Source organism: Centropristis striata, chromosome 18 (genome assembly GCF_030273125.1).
Source record: "Centropristis striata isolate RG_2023a ecotype Rhode Island chromosome 18, C.striata_1.0, whole genome shotgun sequence".
In the NCBI taxonomy this organism is placed as follows: domain Eukaryota; kingdom Metazoa; phylum Chordata; class Actinopteri; order Perciformes; family Serranidae; genus Centropristis; species Centropristis striata.
The window spans coordinates 14,912,552-14,933,588 of record NC_081534.1 but is presented as its reverse complement, the minus strand read 5'-3'; the positions used below and the strand labels follow the sequence as shown (position 1 = coordinate 14,933,588).

The following is a 21,037-nucleotide window of genomic DNA, read 5'->3' as shown; positions in this document are numbered from 1 at the left end:
AATGGCTTAATCCCATGAGACAAAGTTTGTTAGAAAAACTGATGTAAAGGAGCGATCCAGACAAAAATAATGCATGTTTAATACATTAAACTTTGCATTTGGTTCACCAAAAATTCATTTCTAAGTCTGTTTTATGTTGCTATTTCCGCTAACATTTCCTTCCACATTTTGTAAAAGAAGCATCGGCGTCTTCAGCCGTCTCCTCCTTTACTTCATCATTCTTTTCTTTCTTCTAGCCTGTGTGTGTGTGTGTGTGTTTTTTTTTCTTCTTTCCACTCAATTTACTGAAGCGATGGAGTGACTTCCTGGCTCCCTGGGGGTCGCCCCGGAGCTTCAGGTGTGTCGCCCGGAGGTGGCTGAGTTAAGTGTCGCTGTGGAGGGTGATTCCCCCTGATGAAATATCAATATTTCACCCTACTGATTTACTGCCGTTTGACCAAACATGACACAATATTGAACAAACCGGGGAATGTCTTTGTCTCTGTCTCTGCAGTTTTCTTCCCTTGTGATGACAAAAAGCTTGAACAGAGACAAGGGTTTCCACTGCACTGTATCAAAAGGAATTATCTACTATTCTGCCCTTTAAAGGCAGAGCGCAGTAAAGGAGAAATTAAGAAAAGAGAGTTTTAAGATTACAGGCTGGAAGGCAAACTGCATGACACACAGAAAGGTTGTAATGTCTTCATTTTGTATATTTTAAAAAGGTTTATTTCACTGCAAAAAAAATGCACAGAATACCTAAAACATGTAGTTACAGCACTTTGCCTTTGGATGAAATCAAAATGAAAATCAATCTACAGTTCATAAATCTAAATGTGAATTAATTTGAGTCAAAAGTTTAGATGGTTGTTACTGACACTATCCTAAACTAAGCTACGTCCCTTTTAGCTAAACTAGCTTAACTTAGCAGTAACAAATGTCTTATTTTGCCTACTTAACAAACTGAATTACCAAATTAGTGATTCAATGTATCATTTTCAAAGAAAGACAAAGCAGGTTAAGTAAATGAAGCTTTAGCTAAAGCTAGCTGTGGCTGTTTCTGGGAGGAGAGCCCATTATTATCAAGCCTGTGGGTTGGATTTTAGCTCCATTTCGTTATTGTATACATGCTGTTTTAACATAAATTATGCATTTTAGTAAGATTGTGGGGTTTTTTTTGTATTAACAGTACACTTCATTGTTTCCCCTATAGAAATGTAATTCGAATTCACCTCGAATCCACGGAAGTCTTTGACAAGCACATGTTTTATTAATTTTTTTTTTTTTTCTGGCAGAAGCCTCCGGTCCCCCTCCTGCTCAGACAGATTTCCACCCTGCCCGGCCAATCACAACAGCTCATCTGATATGGGCCGGGTTTTATAAAATTACTAACATCCAGCACAACACATGAAATTCAGGTCAAACTGTCAAATGAGGCAGTGCTGATCAAATATGAGTTAATAATCTGTTACTGCGTTTCCTTTTTCTTGCCTCAAATGTTTTCAGAAACATATTTTTGTGACCATAATTTGAGAAGGTTTGTGGCCATGCCGCCGTTCTCTACCAAGCACCGCCCCAAGTTACATGTGTCACTCAGTGCTACATCATGTTTCAATACTCTGAGTGATTGTAGGTCGACTCAGAGGCATTTTTGTCCCCACCAGTTGATAACGCCCTTTAGAAACCAATAATTAACCTGACGGGCTAACATTCAATTACAAATTTGCAGCAAATACATTTCAAAAGAAATGTAGTGTCATTTGGATGACATTTTCTTGGTAAATGTTAATTAACATATTTGCCAAATTGCAAAAAAGTTGTCTGTTGAATGCAGCTAACACATGATTAAACTTTTATTATTGCGTTAAAGCACTCATAGCTCTTGGGTACAGTATAGGAAGGATCATTATCTTGGTTAAATATTGAAAAACAACCAAAACCTGATCAGTCATGATGTTTATTAAGATCTGACCAAAATCCAGATCTTCCCTCAACCTTATCCAAAGTATTTTTGTTCCCTAAACCTAACCACCATCATGAAGTCCATTTTGCTTTTGTAACACTAGATTAAGTGATAGTGACTCAAATTTGGGATTAATTCTTCTTCCTATGACTGCAAATCTGCATGTAACACCCTGCGATGATACAGATCATACTGAGCCACATAATTTAACAGCACACCATTTGTTTATGTCTATAAGGGACCAATCCTCAGCATATTGTGGGATGTTAGTGATTGTTCACAGAGAAGTAGAGTGCTCTGCCTATGCAACAGTACAGTACAGGTACAGATCAGATAAGTAATTGAATCCCTATTCAGTACAATGAAGAGACTGAGTGGTTGGCAGTGAAGCTTGAAGCTGTCATTGAGAGCTAGGTCTAAAACAGACAGCAGTTCACTCTCTATTCATTTAGTATCATTACAGGCCTCCTAAGAGCCCTAATGGGCCTAATAAAAAGACAGAGGTAATAATGAGACTAGAGGGCCCTATATGAGCCGCAGGAGTAGGAGGGGGGAGAGCCAGGGGAACAAGAGAACAAGGAAGCCAGAGAGTGTGTGTGAAAGATATGATGGCAGAGAGTTTGTGTGAGTGAGTGTCAGAGAAAAAGAGAAGGAAAGAGGAAGAAAGCGAAGCTGAGGTGAATGAACGCTAAATACCAGAGGGTGCTGAATGCTGTTGCATGGAATATAAATCTACGCATGTTGTACTGTTGCATGTCTGAGATGGTGTGTGTGTGTGTGTTAACAGCTGCACAAATTAGCGGCCACCTCTGACCTCCTGACAACCGTGCTGCGATTCTGTTTCCATTTCATGACAGCGTGCGTAACGTCCGATCAGTGGCGGCCTCGTGAAGTTACAGTCTTCTTCTCAAATGCACGAGAAACCACGTCTCCTAGCTGTTCTTTTTATAGGCAAAATGTGTTTAATTTTAAAGATTCTAATTTATATTGGCTACAAATATTTGCTTTCATATTTAAGCTATAAAAGCATACAAGTTGCCCACAAATATTTATATGACAACATGTAAGAGAAAACCTATCCAACGCTGTATGTTTCCTTGCAGGTTTCCACATCTGGATGTTGAAGGACTTTTACATTAATGGAGCGATCTGCAGTAATGACTCTTATTACCTCATCGTTAAGGCCATTTGCTCACTGGGCTATGAGTGTAATGGTGGGAGTGGACTGTTAAACTGTAGGGACCCCTTTTGTCTTAATCGTTACTTGGTGACACCCTGACCCGGTGGCCCCGGGTAAAATGTCCCCAGAGTGTCACATGGTCCTTTAATAACTCTGTCAGGTCTGGATTTAGATCTACATAGCATACAGGATCAATAGTTATGCATAGAAAATGTAACAGATTGAGGTCCAAGTGACCAAAGTATGACAGGGAATTTCTTCACCACTGTAGTGATGATTAAATTGAATTTGATTGTGGGTCCAATATACTTGAATTTAAAGCTGAATTTTTAAAAAAGCTAGTTATATTTTTCAGGAAAAAGTGGTGAGGGAAAAATACTTCTCTTTGTCCCTGTTGAAGCATCTTCCCACCCTTGCTTCGGACCCCAACGTCCCTCCAAAGCCAAACATCCCAATCAGACCAAACAGCTCCCCGTGTCTTTGTGAAGTCAATTGTCTGAGGTTCCCAGGGCAGGTTTGGTATCAACACACCTTTAACAACTCCAAATTACATTCATTAAGGTCTAAAACATAAATCTGATGACTAATCAGTGATTAGGGCTAACATGGACAGATCAGAGAGCTGAGCAGCTGGTTAGTGTCGTCCCAGCCCAGAAATAAGTGAAGAAATTAAAATTTGTATTTTTAGTTGTCTGGTTGTCTGTGTTGGGGAGTAACTAGTTACATGTAACAACATTACGTAATTCAATTACAAGATACATGTACAGCTACTGAGAAAAAAATATCTAATTAAATTACAGGTACTGAGTAAATTGTTGTTGGCCCCAAAGAGGTTACATCTAAACATATTTATATTTTTTTCAGTAATTATATGTAGAATCTAACACTTACTCTGTTGCTTTGCATCTATTTGCCATACAGTAATGTTTTCTTTAGGCATATTTCTCAGGCCAGTTACTTAATTTAAGTGAAGCACCATCAAGAGTAAGATGGCTCACGAAGAGTTGTCTCTACTAAAATAAGGCTCTAACATTACTGATCAGTGATAAACTTGTTTACCAACGATGAATATTGCTGTCAACAAATGGTCAAAAATCAAACCTCAGGAAACCGTTAATCTAACTGCAGTCACTTAAAAAAAATACCTCACACCCACCATGTTATTTAAATATGTTAAAGACATATTTTAGCTCTATATTTTGCCAAAAGTAATGAACTGTAGAACAAGTCACATTACTTTGATGAAGTAATTAAAATAGTTACATTTCTTAATACATTTTAATAGGTTAATTAGTAATCTGTATCCAATGACATTTAAAATGCAAACTCCCCAACACTTACATGATTTTGAAAACTGATTAATTGTTTCAATAGTTTTTCAAGCAAAAACAATGAGCACTCTTTGGCCCCACATTCTGAAACGTGAAGATTTCTCTTTGTTTGATATCATTTTAAATTAAATACATGTATCTTTTTTGTGCTGTTGTTGGGACAAATCCAGGCATTTAAAGATGTGTCTTTGTGCTCAGAGAGATTGTGTATTAGATAGATTTGTTGAGAAAATAATTGGTAGATAAAACAATTGTTTACTGCAGTGCTACACTGTGTCCTAAATGTTGAATTGGCCCCTTTGTACACACTACACTTGATTGGATCAATGAGATGAATCTACTTAGACAATGCTGTTTCTTACCTAGTCCAACCTGTGCTTCCTTTAAACACACTGTGTCTGTTTCAACTGATACAGATAAAAAGAAAAGAAGATTTTACAACATTTGCATAACAAGTCTTATTTAAGAATTCATCAACAAGGGCTGGGGAAATCCATCAGTACTTCCCAAAATAAATCAATTTTACTGTGTAGTCTCCTTAAGTAAGTAAGAGGATTGCTTTCTTTAAGTCTGGGATTGAAATGGAATACATTGACACAGGGCGGATCCCGCCTCCCCCCCAGACTCTCCCACCCTACACAGTCAAATCAAAGGTTTCAGCTGCTCTTTATTGATTAGATTTTAGAATATGGGACTAGCTTCTCCCTTAGGTGCAGATGAGTAGCAGATGTTAATTATCCTGTGTGTGTCTCTGCATGTGTGTGTGGGGTGGTGGTGGTGGTGGTTGGGGGTGGGTGTTTATGTGTGTGCAACAGTCAGTGAACTACTTCAGTAATCTCATACTGTATCGTTCCAGCAAATTAAAGTACAAATGTGGGTTTGCTGCCTTGTTCTACCAACAGCATATCACCTTTCCTAAATCCAGTCATTAAAAATAACCAATTACTACATTAGAAATATATATATTTTTTTAAGTTCATGAACCAAAACTATTCAGATTACACTAGATCTATTTCTTTCATGACAATTAAAAAAAAAAAAAAAAAGGACTATTGATTTTTTACCAAACCAAACCAGGACAAGAGGCTAAAAATAGTGCTTGAAATCATTGAAATGAGAAATGAATAGGATCCCTATACAACCCAGTCATTCTTCAGCAGTCACGACTCTGTACCTGGGATATGTTTTGCCCAGCCGATGATGACCACCAGTTCGCGGTCGGCCAAGTCGCACAGCGTGGTCAGGGCCTTGATGTCTCCGTCGGGCATGGTGGGGTCAGGCATGGCATAGATCTTCTCTGGCTCCACCACCAACAGATGGGAAACGGTCTTCGTCACTGAAAGAAGAGGAGAGAAACGGATGCAGGAATGGAGGGATGAGAGATGTGTTGTGACAGCATTTAGAGTAAAAAAAACACAACAAAAAACAGGCTGGATTACACTGGGGCCCAGAAAATTACAACAAATGAATAATTTATTTGGAAAGTGCTAATTAAAAAATAGTCTAACATGTGAGAATAAAAAAATGCGCAGGTGAGCTGAAGATGAATCTGGCAACAGCATAACTGAGTCCTATGACAGTGAAAATCTGCTAAAAAAACTAAGCATTAAAGTCGTGTTGTAAAATACTTAGGATTTTGAATATCATATTAATAATACACATATTACAACATTGTGTAAATAATCCAGTGTCTCTTAAATGTTAATTTATCAGCCTTCAATTTATCGGGTTGCTTTTTTTAAATATCCATAAAGTGTATTTGTCCCTTTTTATACACTTTTGTACAGTTATGGTTACAGAATCTCTCTTTACCTGCCTACACTGACATTTTAAGAGTAATTGATTTCACAAAAAAGAGACACAATAAAAAAAACACACAATAAACACAAAGTCAGTAAGTATTTAGGCTAGAAGTTAGAAGACAGTCATTCTAAAAAAGCACAAAAAGATTGCATATTGCATAGTTTCAAGACTAAGCAGAAATAGAAAACGGACAGAAATGCACCATTACATATAAGTTTATGTATTAGTTAAGATGCATTACAATAAAATATTGGAACTAAATATGTCTAAAGATAACGCAATATTGTCAGGAATTCTTTTGGCCAAAACAATGATGTAGTAAAATCTGATGGTGGATTTTGAATGAATACATTTCTAATTGCAATAACTTTTCTATAAATGTCCCAAATTGTGAAATTACTGCTTTGATATAAAATCAAAATGTAGCTGACCAAATCTGCAACATTCAACTGATTGCGATTGAAACACTAACAAGGAAATCAAACTGTGACTCACATGGCTTTTTGGCTGGAGGGGGGATGCTGAGGCCGAGGTAGGCGCTGTTCTCTGCGTCCAACCTCCGTTTGTACTTCTGTCTCCCCCCTCTCACCCGGTCCAGACGTACACCTGCAAAACACAACATACAGGAATTAAAAAGGCAGCTAAACAAAGAAACTTTGAAAGCCAATTTTACGCAATTACATCTACTACTACTAATGACAGTATCCTTGTATATTTTGCTGAGTCATACATCTCTTTCAAAGATTTCAGTGTTTTAACTTTTATTATGAAACTGAGGATGATTTCTGTATAGAGCTTTGCCCATAAATGTTCCCATTATAGTTTATTTCAAGCATTTTAAATTAGCCTATATAATAATTTAGTAACTTTAATTTGAACAATTTTATCGTTTGTTCCCTGTATTTTTGACCTTTTAACTGAGTTCAATACCACCTCTCTGCAGATGGTAAGAGTGTAAGTATCTAGTTAGTATACAAACTGACATATCAGGGATTATCTTGAAAGCCATCTCAGAGGACACAGGCTACATCAGATGCACCTTATGTGCTGGATTTACACCCTTGTATTAAAAGTTGTTTGAGCACTGAGGGAGAGCAAACAGATTTTACATGGTCAAGTGGAATTGAGTCGTGTGAGATTTTCACAGTGACTCGTATAAATTCCTTTGATTCCCCTGGAAACAAAAGAATCCGATTAGGATGGTCTTTCAATTTCCTGACACCGACTATCCACTAACCTAATTACCCACCGTGCCCAGAGGGAGCTCATTCTTCCCAGCAAACACAGTGAGATCATTTTATGCCTGGCAGATTGAAGCTAAATCGAGAGCCCCTCTCCTAACACAGCTTTCCATTTGTACGCCTTAAAGTAATCAATAAGGCTTGCAAATAGACTTCTTGTTCTTTGAACACATGTGGATGCGGTTTTAATTAGTCAGTTAGGCAGCAAGGAACTGGGTTTACGATAGATGGAGCTTTAGTAGTTGTTCCGACCATTACTCTTGGTTAAGGTAAATTTAAAATTATAAATTGTGCTTCAGGAAACTGTGCGGACGTACTCCAGATATTAAATCAATTCAATAGCTTCTCTCTATTTAATGACACACATAGGCCTAATAAAATGATCTGCAGTTAGTAAAGGCTTTCACAACAACAAGCTTGTGTACTGCAAAAACATATTAAAGGGATACTTTGGATTTATTGAAGTTGGGTTCCATGGGGTACAAATCCATAGTCAGTGTGTTACGTACAGTAGATGGCAGTTGGAGCGCCACCACTTTGGAGAAGCACACAGGAGTACCGACACCGAAGCTAAGTAATGTACTGCTGTGGACAGGGGCAGCAGCAAAATGTGTTTTAGACGCTTAAAAAAGGTCTCATCTACAAAAAAACAGTGTACGCTATATTAAGAATATTTTCATGGCTTTATCTTACCGTCAGACAGCCCTGTTTAAATTTCAGTGGTGGGAACTGAAGCTGTTCTGCGCTCTCGCCAAAGCCACCAGACTCCATTGACAAAACCAGTAATTTTACTTCATAGCAGTTATTGGGCTGCTGTTCCACTGCCTCGATTGGTAAGTTTTTTGTGTTGTGTGATTTCGGTGACTACTAACTAGCCCTTTAATACACCAAGGTTACACAATAATACAAACAAATTAACTCATTGAGGCAGGAGTAGACCCGCAACTCTCTTGTTCTGTGAGGTAAAATTACAGTTTTTGTCAATGGAGTCTGGTGGCTTTAGAACATAGCATAGCAGAACGCTACTAAACAAGGCTGTTTCTTGGTAAGGTAAATAGTTGAAAACATTCAAAAATATATCAAAGCTTTGAACTGATATTGATTTTTTTTAAGTGCTGCTCCCTTCAACAGCAGTACATCACTTAGCTTCTGTGTCGGTACTCCTGCCTGCTTCCAAACCAGTGACCACCATCTACTGTAGGTCATACACTGACTGTGGATAAGTGCCTCATACACTCCACCTCAAAAAACCCCAAAATGAATCTTTAAGCAGGTGTATACTCTAAATTCACGTGCTATGGACATGTCAGACTGACATCAAGTTGTTGTTGCTTTCGTCCCTCACATCTACCACCCTCACACGCACACGCACACGCACACACACACACACACACACACACACACACACACACACACACACACACACACACACACACACACAGCTTTCCCTGCTGCAGGCTGCAGGGTCATGTGGCTGTGACAAGCGACAAGTGACCAAACAGCCGGAGTTAGAATTCCAAGATCCGCGGGGGCTGTTTGAACTGGAACATCCAACTGGCCCATAATTAATAGACGCTGACAAGAATTAAGAGCTCAGCGCTAACCAGTTTCAGTTTACAGCTTAGCGACGTTGCAAACGGCAGAGACCCAAGGCAGGAGGGCAGAGAAAAAGAGTTAGATAATGTGGAAGAACGGGAGGGTTGGGGAATAAGACAGAACAAGCTGCTGTTTTTGGCTGAATGTATCAGTTTTCTGCCAGATCTCTGTTTTTCTTTCTCTCACTTTCCCTTCCGTCTGTCTCCTTTTCAGCATCGGGTGTACATCTCCCTCCCTGACAGCCCTGTCTGTCCCAGCCAGCGCCTGATCCGACCAGTGCGGGATTATCTCCTCCCCATGTGATACGGCACAGTACTGAGAATCTGACCACAACAAGACAGCTGGATGAGGCCCCTTGTAGAGGGCCGTTGAGGGAGGGGGGGTTTAGTGTCATCGTCAGCACCACATTCCACACCTCAGGCCCAAAACCACAGCAGCTCAGTGCTTCAAGACAATCGGGTCCAGAGGAGGGCTCGTGTCTCTGTAGTGAGAGAGCCTGTGACATGGGGGCCACAGATCATCTTAAAAGCATCCAGATCCATTTTTTACGGTTGCTGGCGCTTCATAAAGTGTGGCAGCCAAAGTATGGATGTGGGGGGTGAGGCTATGGGGAGCAGGGAGGTGGGAAATGTGTGTGTGCTGAACATTATGAGCTCGGTAAGATCATACAGTACAGTACAGTATGCTCATAACTTAGACAGCCTGAGACACAGAGATACTGGCTGACAGTTTGTGTGTGTACACATGCATGTGTGTGTGGAAAGACGATGAGGCATGTTTGCATAGGAGCAATCTTTACGGCCACCTGACCCCGGCTTCCCTTTCACATTCAATATCTTTATTGACTGGTGCAACCTTAAAGCACATTCCCCACTGAAGCGGCTGTGTTTCCTTTATGTGGCGGCCACTGTGTGCATGTATGTGTCATGTGGATTTATTTCATTCTTTTTTAGTGTTTATTATGTATTCTTTATTCGGATCCCTATTCACTTTCACAGAGTAGTTGCCAATGTTGCCACATAAAAAGAAAAATAAATAAGAATTAAAAATAATACAGCCAGGTTTGTAGCCAGGATTTTAGGTTTCATTTTTAATTTATTTAAAATGTATTTTCACATTAGGGACAATTAATTCAAACCAACACAAACACCAAAATAAATGTAAAAAAAACAAAACAAAAAAATGCTAAATTGTTATAATTGCTTGGACAAGTCATATTTTATTTATTCTGTTAATTGTAAGTACATTTTCTTTATATCATGATCTGAGTGGATCTTCTCTTTGCTGCCAGGAAAAAAAAAAGGTAGGGAAATTATAATCAATTAATTAACTTATCTTTAAGTTACTTGAATCACTCTATAAAATACCCACTAAGTGTAAGTTGTTAATTAAATTTCAGCATGTTACACACTGCTGTTGTTAAAACCCTCATATTCACAGACAAACTGCATGACTCCTGTGTCCTCAAATGCACACTGGATAGATATAATATAGAAATACATCATAAAATAATAAACAACCAAAATGTGGAAAGAACGGTAATAAATTAATGTAATAAAAGCAAAAAGTTAAAAAAGATAAGGAAAAAACTATATAACTAAATAAATAACTATATCCCTATTTTTAAAACCGATAAAGACATTTGAAAAGTCCCAAACATAAATTATTACGTTATTACATTCATAATATGCAGAAGAAGCTCCTGTACAGACTTCATCCCACAGATCTACATGCGGCTCACACAGTGTGTATCAAGCTCCTGTGTGACTATATGAACATGTGCGTGTGTGTATCTCACGCAACTATTTTCAGCCGCTCACCTGTCGGAGGCGCTTCTTTCTAGAGAATGTGTCAGAATTGGCTGGCTGGCTACCGCTGCCAAAGGGAGATTAGGAGCTCCCTATTTTAGCTGGGAAAAATCAGAGGGATGCAGCGTGCGCCCCCTCCTACGCAGCCGCTCACCCTTTACAAGGCACAGGGACCTTGCCCTTCCAGAGCTACTTCTGAGGACCGAGTCTGCAAGCAAAGAGCTAAAGACATCGAACAGCCTTTGTTTGATTGCGAGAGAGAGAGAGAGAAAGAGAGAGGGAGGGTAGAGGAAAATGAGTACGGGACAAGAGGAGGAGGGGGGTGTATCAGGATGGCGTCCCACCTGCTCTAACCCCCCAATGGGCTGACAAGACAAAGCAGGAGTTGTTCTCCCATAACTGCGCACGCTGGCAACGCTCTCTTTATCATGTTTTACACTTTTCATAAATCTGAGCCGGCGTGTCCGCAAGGGGTATTACTGTGTATTACAGAGCCGCGCTGACCACAAATGTGCCTGTAATCGAAAACATCTGCGCGGCTGGAGATGACCGGGTCGATTTAGGATCCCTGGTGTGTTTTGGCGTAGCAGGCGTTCGAGTTTGTGGTGTTCACACAAATTGTTGTGTGTCGGAGTGGGTGAAAGAGAAAAAAAGACACAGAGGAAGAAGAGTGCCAGCAGGAAACATGGACCTCAAGGTCCAGTCCCATGTCACTTGTCAGGCGTGATATACATTTGGCATGTGTGTACGTGAATGTGTGTGTGTGTGTGTGTGTGTGTGTGTGTGTGTGTGTATGTCAGAGGGTTGTAAAGTGGTCAGCACTTCGCTAAATCCCTCTTCTTCAGAGGAACACGTGTTAGCCTCCATGTCTGATCTATCACCTGCCAGACAGTGTGGACAGGCCAGCGCGGAGCCTCTGGGTGGGCGCTGACTCTCAGCTGCAGTCTGCCAGCTACTCTGACACCCTAAAAAGCAAACACGGCCCCATACATGTGCTGTTAGATAGACAAGTTTGCGGTACAAGAAAAAAATCGAGTGGCAAGGGGTCAAAGGGCATTCTGTCTTTACATGCCTTGAATACACCGTCGTAGAGGCAAAACTGAATCAGATCCACTATCGGCTAAGACTTTAAAGGCACCCATACAGTATAGACTTTTCATATATCTTTATTTTGATGATGTAATCTTAGTGTATAGATTGGTTTCTGATCTAAGCCTATTGATTGGAAAGGGACCTGACAGTCTGTGATATTGGATATGGCTTTACTAATCTTTTGTGTATGTGGCTGGAGGAAAATAAGGCTGTAACGTTACCCGGGTAGCCACGTTTGCTCAGGAAAGACTGCTGATCCCTATCTGTGGTCGGGGCGAGGGCGAGACAGCGGTGTAGGTTGCCAAAATAGTCTGGCAGCTTGTATTTATCCACCACATTACAGCGGTGTCAGAAAATCCCCACAAGCAAAGAATACACCACAGAAACACTGAGCGGACACTAAAACCAGCAACCAGCACTTCAGAAAAGCAAAGGATTGTTTTTTTGTGTGTGAAATTGCTAAAAATATAAATTTATGACAAATTCAGTCAGCCTGCAGAGGATGTACACTTATATTTCATTAGGACACACTTTTTAAACATGCTAACTTGCTAACATGATGATGTGATTACTTGATATAAAGCACATGCAGGATTAGTTGCAGCAGTAAAGCTACAGAAAACTAAAAATAAACCTTCCATATTTAGCAGAAAATACCAGTAGTGACTCAAATCCCAAAGTAAAAAAAAATGCAAATTCAGTGCTGAAAATTCTTGCATCATTTAGCACCATACAGTAATGCTATGTGGTTATTAACGCTGCTATTAGCTGCAGGCACTGACTCCTGGCAGAAGTGACTGACACCATACCTTCCGCGAGTTGTAATTACGTGAGAATTTTTCCATTGGACCTGTGACCTTTTATCAGCCTCAGCTGGACATTTAAGGGGTCACTGAGCGAGGCTGGCTTCCTCAAACAGACGCCTGTAAAGCCGGATCTGGAAAGAAGCCTGTCACTTATAATATTTATTCCAGGAGTCTCAAGGATTTTCCACGATTTGAATACACAAGATAAAAAGAATGGTCACTAACTTCCAAACTAAAGTGCCCCAACACAGAAAACAAGCATAAAGGCCTAATATATTCTTAAACCCTCATCACTTTGACTATTTTTTCTCTTCCTAAGTGTGTGAGCTGCTCCTTCAGAATAGAAGAGTTGTTGTTTTTGGACCGACACTGGACTCCAAACACACCTGAAGCCACTAAACCAGGCTCGAGGACTGAAGTGGGCTGATTAGCGGCAGGTGTTACAGGGAGGAGGGGCTTCCCCCGCCCACCAATGGCGCTGGTCTATAACTGCGGCAGCTGGCACTTTATAATTCAGGATGGCATGCTTAGAGCGGAGCTTAGAGGCTCCTGATGGAAATATTAGACACTTTTAGAATGACTGATCATAAGTTCTCTCAACATCTTTTGCAGTGAGAAACATTTCTTCAGAATCAGGTTGATTGCTGAGTGAGTTTTCATTTACAAGGAACTGGCTTTGGTGTTGCATACAATAAATATATAAAGAGTGAAAAATGACAATGACATAAATACAGAATAGAAAAAAATAAAAATACAATAAAAATGAAAAAGATATGAAATGTGTGCAACATAATAAAACTGGTTTTGAATTATGTACAGTTATGAGCAGAATTTTGATCAGTATTTTTTTCCGTATCTGTAATATAGAAGATTTTAAAGGGGGAACATATTATGCTTATTTTCAGGTTCATATTTTGTGTTTCTAAACACCCAAAAAGTTTGGACGTTGTGTAAAACGTAATCAAAACATGTAACAATGATTTGAAAATCCTTTTCGACCTACATTCAATTGAATACAGTACAAAGACAAGATATTTAATGTAAAACTTGTTCTTTGTAAAGTATATATTCTGAATATTTTGAATTTGATGCATTCTGTTTTTTTCTCTCCATGTTTTACACATCGTCCCATTTTAGCGCCTGTCTTTAAGCCCAGAGACTTAATAACCTAGTTTGCTCTGATTGATCGTTTTTTTCCCAAGGTTTACTTCAGTGTCATGTGGCCTTAAGAATATATACAGTAGTGTTTCTTCTTTTGGCCCCGCCCACAAGTTCTGGATCCGCTCGTAGACTTTAAATCACTTAACTATAAACTATAAAACCTCAATGGATCAAAAATATATTTTTTTAAAAACGCTTTTTGGCCCACAGAAGGATTTTGCACTGCAATATTGTAAGTGGCCACTGGGAAAAATGGCTGTAAAACAGAGCTACAGCACCTTTCCAGTTCTATAATACATTTATGATCTGCACTCTGTGTCTCTGCGCTGTCATTGCAGCCGGGGAATGACTGTAACAGTAGTTTTGTAGTATAGTTGTGACATCACAACCTTACAGAAATCCTGACGACTTATTTTAAGGCACAGTTTCTGAATACGGGCTGTGTACATAACTCTGTGGATTGAGCATTTTCATTTTTTTCACAACACTATATAGCACCAGAACCTGCTTTATATTAATAATTAAAAAAAGCCACACTCACTTTTTACAATATGGGTCCTTTAAAATAGAAAAAGAGCTTTACAGTCAACATGTGGTGGTAATGTGCAGATCTCTAGTTTGCTTATGACATCTGCATTCATATTACACTATGTGATTATTCCTTTTCCATGACCAGCCCTTGGCCACTTGTTACATAGTGATCTCATTACATGAAGTAGGGCAAGCCACTGTCCCCCCACTGGTTCCATGATCAAAGCCCCCCCACGTCTGCAAGAGGCCACGCCACGGCACTATGGCACGATTAAATGTCCTTTTTCCTTTTAATTGAATGCCATCACTTTCAGAGAATCACCTACTGTGCCACATGTCGCGGTGGCTGTGATGCCGCATCTCAGGAGCAGCAGGCGGTGGAGGCTACAGATTCCCCCTCTCACACACACAAACTGACCGTCCACATCAACGGCTTAGCTCGGCCCGCCACAGACAATACCCCGCCGTTTTTTCTCTAAGCAAGCGCTAATAGTTTCAGCTTTATTTCTGAAGCAACTTTGTTTTTTCTGGCTGAGAGTCAAAGCCTCGGCGTGAGATATTTGGGCCGGGATGAAGACATCAAGAGTGGGCGCATGTATAAATAGTGTTGTAATGGCAATACAATGGATGACCCTTCATTCTGAGATGAACAAACACAGCTACGTCAGTACATAGTGAAGCTGTATTAGTGGCAGAGAACCAAGAGCCCTGACATACAATCTTGTGTTACCAGCACAGATTGTAGTTAACTGCTGCTGGCTGCTATTATGAGTTGTGTTTGGTGCTGGCAGAACACGACAAAACTGTATGACCAGGGTTTATTTTAGGAAAATTATAACTGTGTGTCTCTGAAATGAGTCTAAGACCAACATTCCTTTGTTTGTTAGGAAATATATCACACAATCAGTATGGATGACAATGGGCTGAACTCCAGAACTAAATTTGGTTTAATCTGTCTTCAAACTGGGAAACATTGTTGTACTTTGTGGAGTCTTATATTGGTCCTACTATTGTGGAGGGATATTAGTGTCCTACTGAACATTTGTCAACTAAACTATATTTTGTTTGATGAAGGGTTTTAAAGGTACCTGCACCACTTACATGAGTTGTTTGTGCAGTAAAAGCTTCTGTACAGCATCATAACTTGAGTGAATTACAATATATGAAACCCTGATGGTCTAAATAAGTAAAAAAAATAATACTGCTAGTCGTTTTTTAGTGATAGGGTCACCAAGAGGCTCTGAAAAGTCGCTAATTCGAGCAAGAAAGTCGCCAAATTGGCCACACTGCCGCCACAGACCATGGTTGAGTGAGATTACTGGAGCTAATCCAGTAGCTCAGCTCAGGCTCACTTAGGGTGAATTAACCTTTCAACCGTTGGCTGCTGAGCCAACTGCCACAATAAAAAAAGCAGTCATCAAATAATTTAAGCAAAAACATGATATGCATTATATGTCAGTGTACACGTCTAAAAGGAGAAGTTGCCATGAGACAGTGATGTTACAGAGGACCAATCTAACACGGTGAATGGAAAGTATTCTATCTTTGATTTTAAAAGAATGGTGATCATTTCAACAGTTTAACCACCATTTGATTTTATAAATCTTTGGATACAGCCCACATTCTTGCTGTTCTCTGTGGTTTTACAAACTAAATTAAAAAATATATAAAAAAATAAAAAAATCTACATTTCAGATTCACGCAACCATTGTTGGCATTGTGCGGGGGACTTATTTTTTTTAAATATATTTGGTGTGTCAGACAAAAGTCAGTATATATTACGATATACTTTTATTTTACATGTCTAAATATAGATAGGTTGGTTTAGTTAAATTAGTGTATTACTTTATTTGTCAGGGGCAGCGCAAATTTATAACATTTCTGAAAATATTTTGGAGTTAGCCAGAAAGACTAATTTTAGTCTGGTGATTTAAGACTAGGTAATATAATACTGGAACAAAAACATAACTATGAGTGAGGCTCCATGCACCAGTGTGGAAAAGCTCTCCTAGCTAAAAACACAAATGCAAAAAAACAAACAGGAAAAAAAACCCCTCTTTCCTTTGTAAAAAAAAGAGAAAAAGAAAATCTATCGGTTAGATTTTCCCTCTGTACTCCCAAAGGTCTCTCTCTGGAGGAGAAACAACACATGCAGGAAGTGAGGTGGGATGTTCGGAAAGCATTTAGCGGATCAATACGCCAGGCAAGAGAGAGGGGAAGGGAGACAGACAGACAGAGAGGGTGAGGGAGAGAGACACCCAGAGCCCAGGGGAGAGGGAAGTCTTAGGGGAACAGCCTGTGCTTTTCAAGAGTACTGTTACACTTCTCAGTCAGTCTTGGTAGGAACATCCAACTCAGCAGCTTTTTCCACCCGTCTGAGTCAACCGCCGAGAAGCTCGACGGTGTGAGGAGAGGTAAGTAAGGCTGCTGGGTGATGTCACCGGTGTCTCCCGGAGGCCACGATAATATCTGATCACTGACCCTTCCTCTCGGCCGAGACTAGACTGAATTAGATTCACTGGCACAAGAGAATATTTTAATATTTACCTCTTAAACTCAAGATGGAGTTTACTTCAGGTCAGTCCACAGTTTAACCCCCTCAACAGTATGATTTTATTTTATTAGCTTTTAGGTTAAAAGCACTTTGGTCAATGCTGTTGTTTTTAAATGCGCTTTATAAATATATTTGTATTGTATTATATTGTATTAAACCTTTTACTAATCAACAACTTTTTTTCCTTAAAAAATAGAAATTAAATTGTGTGCCCTTAATAAAACACATTTGAATATTTTCTAAAAAAACAAAACAAAAACAAAACTGCAACAGGTTACTGTACCTTCTCTCACTCTAATATATCCCAAAATAAAAGAGAATAAAATCAGACTGAAAATGAATTACAGTATATCAAATTAATCTAAAGTTCCTCTACGGCTTATTTTGGGCTTGCAGGTGATGAAGGGAGGCAAATTGTGAGCTTTATGTCTGACTTACTCATGCTGAATAACCTCCACACTGACAACACAATGTGTGTGTGGCTGTCTGTGCTGTGTGTGTGACATTAAACCATCATGTGACATGTCACCTGCAAAGAGACTGATCAGTGTGTCACTGGCCATCAGCGATCAGTTGACAATTGGCTGTTTTTTGTCAGTGCAACACTACTTTACTCATTAAATTAGAATATAACACACAAATTTGAAGAATGGAATTAAGATTACATCCTGACAACATTTCTGCCTTTTTAATTCTACATTTTTTGTTATGTTCTTCAGTTGTTGAGACGTATAAGCCCTGTTTAAAATCTCACCAGGACTGCAGCATCACTTATTTAAATTGTTAATTAGTTTAAATTTAAGTGCTTTCCATGATACCCAAGATGAATTTGTCAAAGTGAAAGAAATAATATATACTATACATATTTATAGACAGTACATAGAGTTTATACAGTCCTCTGATTAATTAACTTCCATTTATTCAAAATCCAAGAACTTTCCAAAACACCATATCTAATTGTGGATGCTTCTGTTGAGGACAGGGTGCAGAAATAATGTTTTTTTTACTGGTCAAATATAATGTTTTTTTTTTACTGGTTTACTGGTCAAAACACCATATAAAGATTTAAATGTTTCCAAGGATTTCCAGCACTGACAGGAACAATGCTTAATTGATATTACATAATAAGAAAAAAACAAAAAACAAAACTCAGCACCCACCTTCTTTCAACATGCCAACTTTAAGACATTTCATGAAGCGGCAGGCCTGGCACGACTTGCGTCTCCTTTTGGTGATCTCACATTCATTGGTGGCCGGACAGCTGTACTCAATATTCCCTAAAAAAGATGAAAAAATCACGTTATTAATTCTGTGAGCACAAAAGATGCACATTAGGAGGAATTTATTTTAGAATTATTGCATAAAAAAGGAAAGGAATCAGAAACAGTAAACAACGGGCAGCGAAAGACAGGCAAAGACACACGTGTGTGCATATATATACACACACATACACACACACACACCTGTCCCAAGGTGACCCCGTGTGACACTCCTGAAGGAGAGGAGGGTTTAGTGGCATTTTGATGGGACATGTAAAAAGCACCTCCCCGCCCCAGAGTCCCACCCCCATTTTGATTCACAGATAAATTAGCTTCATTAATGCAGAGCGTCCTCTCTGCAACGTTCACCACGACCCCTTCCAGCCCATCCTTCTTCACCTAAAGGATGATGGGAAAGCTGCCCTCCCTCAACAACACAAGGGCTCAGAGCGCTCTGCATAATGCTCTCCGGTGAAGACCAAGAGCTGCTGTTAAGACTCGCCAATCTAAGGCTCCCATATCATGTAGCAAAGCTCGATGTATTATTCAAGTCCGTCTCGACGTTTGTTGACTCACTATGGAAATATTTCCTATGCAATTTAATCACTTGGCTCCAAAAAAAGCCAGAAATGCAGACATATTGAATCTGCTGCCATGTAACCGCGGCCTGTTTTTCTCACCAGGTTCCGGTTAACAATTTTTTCCTGGGATCATTACACGCTCACTTCAAAAGTTGACGTGACCCCAAGAATCCAATGACAAATCCTCTTTCCCAAGTACCCAAATCCCTTGATTGAGTGTTTAAACAATGTCCCCTAAGTCCAGAGATGTATTAATGGTACCTAAAAACAGCAAACCAGGTGTTATCTGTTGCAGTTCTGCCAGAGCTGCCCCCCACAACACACACTCACACACGCACACAATCCCCTGTTGGTCGAGGAGAAGGTGCCAACATTTGTCAGGATCTCTGGCATCGATGGTGCCAGCAGGGTCACATGCACAGTGAGGGGCCCGGGGCACCATGCCAGGATGTTGGCAGAGGCTGCTGCTGGTTTCAGGGTGGGTAAAGTCTTTTAAACTGCGAGGCGTTAGCAGAGAGGAATACAGTAGAGTGCAGGGCTCGTGTGCAGAGACACATGCTGCGTAGTCTATACTAACTGACAGTATACGGCATGTTCTTTATAACAATCTTCATATTTTTTTGTACTGTGTATAAACAGGAAACTAAAAAATTTTTTTTTAAGGGAGCTGTTGATGTTCATTACCCGTGATGCAATGCACACAAGTACTTCATATAAGATATAAGAGACACTAGGGAACCAAAAAAAAGTCTATTTATTATTTGAAAAAACATTTCCTTTCATAACGTTTTATTCACAATGGCAGTTTGACTGTTTTGATGTATTGCATTACTTCCTATGGGAAAAGATGCTAAAGTATTTCTTGTAGATTACTGTAAAAAACAGTACTATGACAATCTCTATTAATAACGCTGCTGTACAATATTTGATTTTCTTTAGTTCCTTCGTTCCGTTATTTTTGAATAACAGACTGTTGCTATGAATGCAGCACTGATTCTAATGGACAGGTTTGTTTCTGCAGAAGCAATACATTCGATTTCAAATCAATAGAAATATTTTCAAATCAATATTTTGTGTCAAAGTTTGGAAGTAGTGAAGTAGCTGTGTAATAAGCAGGATAATGTGCAGCGAGGAGTTCATTATTGCGACACTTTTGGGGTTTAATTTTCAATAATGACCTGCTTGCTGTACATTACTCCTTACATAGTACATACTATAATAAACATCAACATAAAGTTTCTGTCCTGTTGTAAATCATGCCCTATTTAATATATTTATATATCATTCTTTGTCTAATGTCCACCTTTTGTTTTAATTCTGAGAGCCCTCAAATGTTTTAATAATGGATGGGAAAAGTTGTGTCCTTAGCATCTACACTACTTTCTGCTAACAATCCCGCAATGCATCATGTTTTACTGTCGTTGTGAAACATTTCACTTGTCAATATTGAAGCAGAATGACGTCCAAAATCTCAATTTACGATGTTTATCACACAGGAAATAGAGTAACTTATTTTTATTTCCTTACTTTTTTTCCACCTTGGTTGCCCTTTTTATATCATATTTATTGTATTCATAACCATGTGAGTCAATAACTTAAAATAATAGAATACAGTGGTTTTAAAAAAAAAGGTTGCATTTATTTTATATTTCTAGATTATTAAACTGAAACATTTGGATTGGATCAAAAATAACCAGTGTGTGCGTGTGTGTGCGTGTGTGAGTGTATGTGGGTTGCATTAGGGGTCCACAATAGTCTTAAATTGCCTACCTCTAAAAGCTCACTGTCGGCATACCCTCTTAGTTAATCAGGTCTTGTGTCCACCTTTATTTCTCAAAGGACATTTCAGCCACTCTAATATCCTTCCTTAACCTCTCTTATTTTCCCTCTAAATTTTGATATATTATTATGCCATGCTATTATCCACGCACTCATCTCCACTCAAGCTGGACCTCTCCTTGTCCTCCTCCTTTACCGAGGCCGGGACCCCCCTTCCTGATTACCATTCCATTAAAGCTACTTCTCCTTTCAGTGGATGACCACGTCCCCTGTCCCTTGTCCCTCTGCCTTTTATTTGGAGGACTCCTCGGCGTCTCTCTCCTCTCTCCCCGTCCTCTGTTACTGCCCCGATAACACGTGCCTGAGCTTCTAA

At 39.4% G+C, this 21,037-nt stretch overlaps 1 protein-coding gene across 2 annotated transcripts in view; it reads right to left on the bottom strand.

The window, feature by feature from the left end:
* Positions 1-21,037, bottom strand: part of esrrgb (estrogen-related receptor gamma b) — a 104,112-nt gene that overhangs the window by 10,333 nt on the left and 72,742 nt on the right. For both annotated transcript variants that reach the window (XM_059356169.1, XM_059356168.1), the window contains exons 3-5: positions 18,206-18,322; positions 6,752-6,862; positions 5,628-5,789 (exon numbers count right to left, since the gene is read on the bottom strand). In XM_059356169.1, the coding sequence (XP_059212152.1) occupies positions 5,628-5,789; positions 6,752-6,862; positions 18,206-18,322 (390 nt within the window). The remainder of the gene's footprint in view (positions 1-5,627; positions 5,790-6,751; positions 6,863-18,205; positions 18,323-21,037) is intronic.